The sequence below is a fragment of the Marmota marmota genome, unplaced genomic scaffold, assembly GCF_001458135.2.
Source record: "Marmota marmota marmota unplaced genomic scaffold, marMar, whole genome shotgun sequence".
NCBI lineage: Eukaryota > Metazoa > Chordata > Mammalia > Rodentia > Sciuridae > Marmota > Marmota marmota.
In genome coordinates this window covers 22640238-22649548 of record NW_026000016.1, presented here as the reverse complement: position 1 = coordinate 22649548, position 9311 = coordinate 22640238, and the positions used below count along the sequence as shown (strand labels likewise).

General features: G+C 38.3%; 1 protein-coding gene across 1 annotated transcript in view; it reads right to left on the bottom strand.

Moving 5' to 3' along the window:
* Nucleotides 1–781: 781 nt before the first annotated feature.
* The window catches only part of Sde2 (SDE2 telomere maintenance homolog), a 16747-nt gene continuing 8217 nt past the window's right edge, over nucleotides 782–9311 (bottom strand). Inside the window, exons 3-7 of the mRNA XM_015483585.2 lie at nucleotides 8909–9020; nucleotides 7700–7869; nucleotides 6125–6239; nucleotides 3743–4244; nucleotides 782–1108 (exon numbers count right to left, since the gene is read on the bottom strand). Of these exons, the coding sequence (XP_015339071.1) occupies nucleotides 887–1108; nucleotides 3743–4244; nucleotides 6125–6239; nucleotides 7700–7869; nucleotides 8909–9020 (1121 nt within the window). The 3' untranslated portion in view covers nucleotides 782–886. The remainder of the gene's footprint in view (nucleotides 1109–3742; nucleotides 4245–6124; nucleotides 6240–7699; nucleotides 7870–8908; nucleotides 9021–9311) is intronic.

The following is a 9311-nucleotide window of genomic DNA, read 5'->3' as shown; positions in this document are numbered from 1 at the left end:
CAATGATCTAAGGCTTATCTTAGGAAGCTAAAGAAAAAAGAATAAAGTAAATCCAAGCTAAACTAAGAGAGGAACTAATAAAGAACAGAAATCATTGAAATCAAAAACAATTGAGAAAAACTAACAAAGCCAACATTGGTTCATGGAAAATCAGATGAACAAAGTTAATAGATCCCTAGTGCTGGACTCATAAGGAAAGAGAGAACCGAAATTACCAGTATCAGGGCTGGGAGATACCTCAGTGATGGAGCACTTGCCTACCATGCGCAAGGTCCTGGGTTCCATCCCAGTGCCACAAAAACTAGCAAACAAACAAGAAGAAATTACAAGAATTAGAATGAAAAAGTAGTTTTCGCCACAGTACCTACAGACATAAAAGGAAAGAAAGGACTATTACAAAACTACAAACCTGACAACTTGGGCCACGTGAATAAATTCCTTGAAAATATAACTTTCCTAACCAAAATCTCAATAGCTCTTTATTTAACAAATTATTTATTATAAAAAACCTTCTTAGACTGGGAACAGTGCCACATGCCTACAATCCCACCAACTTGGGAGGCTAGGCAGGAGGATCCCAAGTTTGAGGCAAGCCTTAGCAACTGAGTCCCTGTTTCTCAAAATAAAAAGTAAAAAAGGTTGGGGGTGCAGCTCAATGGTAAAGGGCCCTGAGTTCAATCCTTAGCACCTCCACCCTTGCAAAAAAAAAAAAAACATGAAGGCCCAGATAGTTTCACACTTAATTCTACAAATGCAATAATAAAAAAGGAGACAGTTAGAATTGGGTTGTTAAAAATAGCTTTTAATTGATGGGAATGATGGCTACAAATTCACATTAGGCAGATTATCCAGCAGACTACACACAGGGATTCAGCTCTGATGAACTTCATTTCTTTTTTCCTTTCAAAGGCTTGGCGAATAAAGCTGGGTCAATCTGCTCTTTTGCAAGTCCTCGGACAGAGAAGAGTCTTGCTGCCCGTTCCTGTAGCGTCCCCCCACACTTCAGTCCAAGGGCCATCAGTTCACTCTTGAGTTTTTCCAAACCCAACAACTCTAGTTCTGCAGCAGAGCTGAATGCCAGCAAATCCACAGTTTCCTGACCAAGAACCTGAGGGGAAAAGAAAGAAAATATTTAAATCCAACACCTTCTGAAGGAGTTAACATTTTTCTGTTAACTACACTATTTTTCAAGTAACTATCATGTAATTTGCCATTATCTTATTACTGAATTTTAATAATCATCTAGATGTTACTCCATGGTTCATTCTTTCTTTTGGTACTGGGAGTCACACAAATCCAATGGCACTTTACAACTGAACTATCTGTAGCCCTTTTTATTTTTTATTTTGAGATAGGCTCTAAGTTGCCAATGCCTCAAACTTGTGATTTCCTATCTCAGCCTCCCAAACTGCTAGAATTACAGGTGTGTACCACTGTACCAAGCCTTTATTCATTTTTCTAAAACTTTAGCCAGGATAAAGCTTTTAATGTTATCTGGTTTTGGTGGTGCATGCCTGTAATCCCAGTGACCTGGGAGGCTGAGGCAGAAGGATTAGGAGTTTCAGGTCAGCCTGAGCAACTTAGCAAGACTCTGTCTCAAAATAAATAAAATAAAAAGGTCAGGGGATGTAGCTCAGTGGTAAAGTACCAATAAATAAATAGATAAACACAAAATAAAAAAACAAAAAATTCCTAATGTATACATGCAATATGAAAATTAAATGCCTGGGCTGGGGTAGTAGCTCAGTGTCAGAGCGCTTGCCTAGTATGTGTGAGACACTGGGTTTGATCCTCAGCACCACATAAAAATAAATAAATAAATAAAATAAAGGTATTGTGTTCAGTTACAACTAAAAGAATATTAAAAAAAAAAAATTAATGCCTAGGGCTAAAGATGTAGCTCTTGCCTAGCATTCGTGAAATCCCAAGTTCAATTCCTAAACAAACCACATGCTTACAACTCTAGAGATAGGATGAGGTCAAATTAAAGCATTAGCATGAAAAACTTCAGTGTCCTCCACAGAAAGGGCAATTTATGCATTTTTGCTTATTTTTGGGGGCAGGGTAAGGGAAGATTCTGATTAGATAAATGACAAGCAGAAGCATTTTCCTCCTATTCTAAAATGCAAACCCACAGAGTAAACATTAAAAGATTTTTGCTGGAAGGTATTCCATTGAAAATAGAGAATAATAATTAAAAAAAAAAAGAAAGAAAAGAAAATAGAGAATAATCATCTATCTATCTCTAAAAAAGTATGAACAATGAAAATAACTTTATTTATTTTATTTTTTTTTTAAAGAGAGAGAGAGAGAGAAATTTTTTTAATATTTATTTTTCAGTTTTTGGCGGACACAACATCTTTGTTTGTATGTGGTGCTGAGGATCGAACCCGGGCCGCACGCATGCCAGGCGAGCGCGCTACCGCTTGAGCCACATCCCCAGCCCCTGAAAATAACTTTTAAAAAAATTTTTTTGTAGTTGTAGACGGACAGAATGCCTTTATTTTATTTATTAATTTTTATGTGGTGTTGAGGATCAAACCCAGTGCCTCACGCATGGTAGGCCAGCGCTTTGACACTGAGCTACAGCCCCTGCCTGAAAACGATTTTTTAAAAGGCTCAACGTGAGACCTATGATTTAATGATAATTTTAAAAGGAATAGAATTTTCTATTAGAAAGATCTTTATGTCCAGCTGACAATTATTGTTCAAATTGTCTCATATGGGAAAGAAAAACTGTATAAGTAGTTTAGTGATAGGAAATATAAGCACATATAAAACTAAAGGGCCATTTATCAAAATGTATCCTAGTTATTATATGTATTAAAAATAGCTAGTTGGAGACGGACATTATTACCTTTAAGTACACAGTATGACTTTACATATGGTACAACTCTACTTCATATACTACCAGAGAAATGAAAAGCTGTGCTCAATTTGTGTACAATGAACCCAAATGCATTCTGCTGTCATGTATAAATAATTAGAACAAATTAAAAAAAGATAATAAAGCAAACAAAAAGAATACCTAGCTGGGCACGGTGGCCCACGCCTACAATCCCAGCAGATCGGGAGGATGAGGCAGAAGGAGTAAGAGTTCAAAGACAGCCTCCAGCAAAAGTGAGGCCACTAAGCAACTCAGTGAGACCCTGTCTCTAAATAAAATACAAAACAGGACTGGGATATGGCTCAGTGGTCGAGTGCCCCTGAGTTCAATCCCTGGTACCCAAAAAATAATATTTGGTGCACACCTGTAATCCCAGAGACTAGGGAGACTGAGGCAGGAGGATTACAAGTTCAAGGCCAACTAGGGCAACTTAGCGAGATCCTTTCTCAAAATGAGAGATTAAAAAACAAGTTGGGGATGTGGCTCAGGGGTAGAGCACCTTTGTAGTCAATCCCCAGTACCACAAAAAAAGAGGGGGCGGGGGAGTACCAATTAAGCTACAGTGTGTGTTATACATCTGACTTCAGAGATGATAAAATGTGAAAAATGTGCATCTTAAAACTAATGGCACTAAAGACACCACCTAGTGGCAAAATAGTATAAATACTAGAGCTTAAAAGAAAAACAACCAACCCTCTAGTGTGTCAAAGCTCCTCCATCATCTGTACTTCCTAGTATTAAACATGCCTTTTGCTACGCAGCTTATGAGGGAAAAAAGCACATTTTCATATTAATGACTTATTATGGAGATTAAATGGATTTGGCTCTAGACATTGACTCAAAATAAGTACTTACTCTATTTCCTGACTGGCTTTCCTCCAGTTTGGCAACGGGGACGTTTTCCCTATCCTCTCCAGGAGCTACCTTGGCAGCTATTTCTCCATCAGTGATTTCTTTTGTCCCTTTGTTCTTACTCAGTCCAACACCAGCTGCTTCCCTTTCTGTGAGTTCTTGACATTCTGCTTTCTTTATCTCCTTAGTCTCTGTTTCTCTAACTGTCATCCTCTCCCTGTGCTCCTTGGTAGATGTCTCTCCCAGGTCTGCAAATAAGTCTTCTGAAATAAACTTCCCAGGGTCAGTCTCTGGACTCTGTACTTGTTCTGATAATCCAAGGTCTGTACTCAATTCTTCCTCCCTCTGAGAAGTGCTAGGAAATCTGGCTGCCATCTCAACAGCATCCCTGCCATTTTTTGGAGTGGCGAAGCTCATTCCTGAAGTACTAGGTGCTTCTTCTCTGTCATCATCTGAGCTCTCAGAACTGGATCCCTCAGCAGTCTCTAGTCCTTCCATGTCCAACCTGTCAGAATAAAAAGGTTTGATATTATTTACAGCTTCTATTTGTGTGTATGTATGTATTTACTATACTGACAGTTGAACCCAGGGGTGCTTTATCACGAGCTATATAATGGGTCCTTTTTTATTCTGAGACAGGATCTGGCTAATTTATCGAGGCTAGCCTCGAATTTGTAATCCCCCTGTCTCAGCCTCCCAAGTCACTGGAATTACAGGCTTGTGACACTGCAACAGGCCTATAGCTTCTATTTAAAGAGTTGTGGGATCTCCAAAAAATAGATTATTTGATTATGCTAGCTTGAGATAGAGAATAGGTCAATTTCAGAAAAAAAAAAAAAAAAAATTCCAGAGCCATAAATAGAAGGGAAAAAAAAAATCTGGGGATAGAACCAACCCTACCAACGATCCAATAGGATCCCAACCCTACCCCATCTCCAGAATCTTGTTTTAAAACTTGTAAAGCTCTTAAAATGAAGCTGATCTTGCTTAAAGCTCTCCTCACATTAATTTGAACCGTTGAAAATTAAATAAAATAATAAAGAAAATCTGTGCTTTATTCCTAATTGCCCTTAACTGGAAAAATCTCCAGACATCTATCAAGTGAAGAATAGATAAATAAATTGTAGGATATCCATGAAACGTGGCAATAAAAAGGAATGAACTACCGATACATATAATACCACAGATGATACTTAAACATCTGTTAAGCCAGGCATGGTGTGTAAGCCTGCAATACCAGTGATTTGGGAGGCTGAGAAAGGAGGATCACAAGTTCAAAGCCAGCCTCAGCAACTTAATGAGGCCCTAAGCATTGTAGTGAGACCCTGTCTCAAAAAATAAAAAGAGCTGGGCATGTGGCTCAGTGGTTAAGTGCCCCTTGGGGCTTCAATCCAGGTACCAAAAAAGAAAAAAAAAAAAGTCTATATTAAGCAAAAGAAGTCAGGCACTGAAGTGTATGACATTCTGGAAAAGCCTAAATTATAAGAACAAACATCACACTGGTGGTCAGTGGTTGGAGAGTCTATGAGTGGAGGAAGGGAATTAACTGTAGGGGCATCTGGGAATTATTTAGGGTGACGAAAATACTGTTACCTTGATTGGGGTTATGGTTACATGACTATATATTATATACTTTTCAAAATCCACAGAACTGATCCATCAAAACAGACACATTTGCTGTATATGGACTGTACCTCAAAAAACCACAATAAATTTTTTAAATTACAGGTAATGCTACTACTTCTTCTTTTAGGAACATTTAATTCCCATCTCACAAAGAACACACAGAATTCTCAGCTGAACTCAACAGTTCATGACCTGTGGTTAATAATTATCCCTTCATCCCTAAAGGGGAGACTGACAAGGAAGCAAGATCCATTTGCAGTCACCATTTTCTAGAACTTGGCCCAAGGGAACCAAGCTGGCAACCAGAGGGCCAAAAGAACTATCAGAAGAATGGTGGTTTTGAAAAAGGGTTGGTGTGCTTTTCACCTACAAATGACAGAAGTCAAGAACTCAATGATAACAGTGAAAAAACAGAAAACAGAAGCAAGTGGAAATACAGTTTGACTTTCAGCTGGAATTTTTTAAATCAACTCTTTCAATATCAAAAAGTAATTCAAATAGAAAGCTCTATTTGATGTTTCACTCCAAGGGAAAAAAATTATCCTTGAGGTTCCATTAATGGCACTCAGAGCACAAAGCTTTACTAGTGAGAACAATGTGACAATCACCAAAACCTGAAGACTGAAGCACTCTGGAAAATCTCCAAGCTCCTGTCAAACATTATGTAAAAATGTGCTTCTATCTACTGGATAGATAAGAAGGAAATAAATTATGTCAGTCCTTAAAGATCAATCTGAAATAAAAATGAAAGATACTCACCAAAAACATTTTCTTTTCTTTGCACTGGCTCCTTGGTCTGTATTTGATTTGTTGGGCCGCTTCCGATTCTCACTGATTTCTGCCGATACCATCTTGCTGGAGGCAGCTTGCATACCTAACCAGAAATTTAATAGTTTCTACTATCAAAGCCAAATTTAAAGAAATTATACAATCTGGATTGCAAGAGGAGCTGATATCTAAAATTCTAGATTGAAATTTCTTAATATACTCCACATCTCATATGGCTAAAATGAGACTAGCTTCAAGTTCACAGAGATTTCAAATAAACGTTCTGGTTCTGGAACCAGCTTTTTAAAGTACCAATGTCCAATTTGTTAACTTAAGGCTGACAGGTTCATAACTAGTCTTCTCCAAATCTAATTACTTATTCTCTTATGTTAGTCATTTGCATACATTTGTGCTTCCCCTGTTCTATCACAATCTTTGTTTTTTACCATACTGGGGATCACATCCAGGGGTGTTCTGCCACTGAATTACATCTCTAGCCTGTTTTATTTTATTTTGAGACAAGGTCTTGCTAAAACTGCCGAGGTTAGCCTCAACCTGCAATCCTCTGCCTCGGGCTTCTGAGTACCGGGGATTACAGGCATACATCGCCATGCCCAATCATCACAACCTTTTTTGAAGGGATAGATATCTTTTTATTCAACTGTACCTACAACAGGTCTAGCACATGCTTTGGATGTCAAAAAATTAGTGAGAACTATTCTCATTAAAAACCATTTAAGGGGCTGGGGTTGTGGCTCAGAGATAGAGCGCTCGCCTGGCATTCGTGGTGCACTGGGTTCAACCCTCAGCACCACATAAAAATAAAATAAAGGTACTGTGTTTACCTATAACTAAAAAATAAATATTAAAAAAATTAAAATATTGCTAGGCACAGTGGCACATGCTGTGATTCCAGCAACTGAAGAGGCTGAGATAGGAGGATCTTAAGTTCAAGGCCAGCCTCAGCAACTTAATGAGACCCTGTTTCAAAAATTAAAAATAAAGGGCTGGGGTTGTGGCTCAATTGAAGAGTGCTTGCCTCGCACATGTGAGGCACTGGGCTCGATCCTCAGCACCACATAAAAATAAATAAACAAATAAAGATATTGTGCCCATGTATAACTAAAAGAAAAAATATATAATAAAAAAATTAAAAATAAAAAGATTAAGGATATAGCTCAGTGATAAGGTATCCCTAGGTTCAATCCCCAGTACACCCCACCAATTTTTTTTTTTTTTTTTTTTGAGCTAAAATTGAAAGCAAATACAATGAGGTCTGGACCTCCCAAAGACTAGGCTTATCCCAACCTGCAAACATATAAAATGTGTTCTTACCTGGGGCCCATGGAATTCAGGGGTTAAATATGCTCAATGTGTGTGTATGTGTTTTGTTTGGAGGAGAGTTAAAATACATTGTTTTTAAAGGGAGAGGTTCCAAGGCTTTTAGAAGACTCTCAGAAGGCCAAGACCCTCAAGAGAGCTTAAGAAGACTCTCTGTGTGCAGTGTGGAGCACCCTGAAACTGCAGGCTTCCGGAGTGTCATGGACTACACTGAGGAATTCTCACCTTTAAGGACGGAATCCTCTAGCCGCTCAGCCATCTCATGGCACTGCTGCTGGTAGTCGGGGCTGGTGAAGCAGTGCTTGGGTTCTGCAAGCTTCCGCTGTAGGCGCTCCAGGCGCTTTTGCTCCTTTTCAGCCTCCCGCTCAGCTTGCTGTTTTACCCACTCAGCCATTCTGAGGAAGGGGGAAAAGAGATGTAATTGAATGGACACATTATATATAGTCATGTGTTTCCTTCAATGACAGATTGCATATATGACAGTGGTCCAGAAAACTGTAATGTGGAGCTGAAAATTTCTACTGCCTAATGACACAATAGGCCAGTAACTTTGCAGCACAAAGCATAACATACCTCTCTGTGGTGATGTTGGTGTGAACAAACCGGTGCTGCCAGTTGGGTATAAAGACAGCACGTACAATAACGTATACAACATAATCTCTGATGATAAAAAAATGACTTACTGATTTATGTATTTAATGTACTCTACTATTTATTGTTATTTTATTTTTAGTGCTGGGATTGAACCCAGGGTCTTGCACATGCTAGACGAGTGCTCTACCACCAAGCTAGACCCCAGTACCTACTGTTATTTTAAGGTATATTTCTATTTGTTAAAAAAAAAGTTTATTGTAAAACAGTGTGCCATGTTTAGCAAGGAGCAGCCTCAAGTATCTTTTGATTGCATCGAGTGATCAACCTATACCACCTGGGTTTGTCCATGTATACTCTAATGCTAGTACAACAAATTTGTCTAACCAGGCATTTCTCAGAACAAGTTTTCGTTGTTAAGCAATGTGTGACTACGTTTATATACATAAAAGGCCCTCCACATGAATCAATAGAATCTTACTCAGATTGTGATATTTCCCCAGAAAAGTGTGCCATATTTATTGCTAGCATATTGTTATGGACTTAAGTAAACCCCAAAGATAATTATTAAATTATAGAAAAGATTGAATCAGATAATAACTGAGTATAAATATTTTTTAAATATATATTTTTTTAGTTGTTGGTGGACCTTTATTTTATTCATTTATCTATATGGGGCACCGAAGATCAAACCCAGTGCCTCACACATGAGGCAAGAGCTCTACCACTGAGCTACAACCCCAGCCATGAGAGTGTAAATATTTCTGATATGCATTGCCATATGTGTAATTTGCTAGTGAAAGTATGCTGCTCTCTTTAAAACAAAAGAGGTGGGTGTCTTACGCTTTCTCATGATTGACATCTCGTAGTCTCCTTCCACTGAGATCCCGGCAAGCTTCTCGATTGGTTGTCTTCTCAATCTGAGCACCAAGCGCTCGGAGCATGGATCCAAAACCTGAGTTGATACATTTGAAGAATAAGATAAAACATATCCAAAGAAAGTTACAAGTGAAACTTGTGAAAAAGTCTATCACTAAATTAAAAGTGATCTGTCTCTATAGTTTCCTTTCTCTCTCTCTTTTTTTTTTTTTAGAAAGTAAACATGATGGTACAGAATAGAGGACACAGAAACCAATCCACAAAACTACAACTACCTTATATTTGATAAAGGGGCTAAAAGCATGCAATGGAGGAAGGATAGCATCTTCAACAAATGGTGCTGGGAAAACTGGAAATCCATATGCAA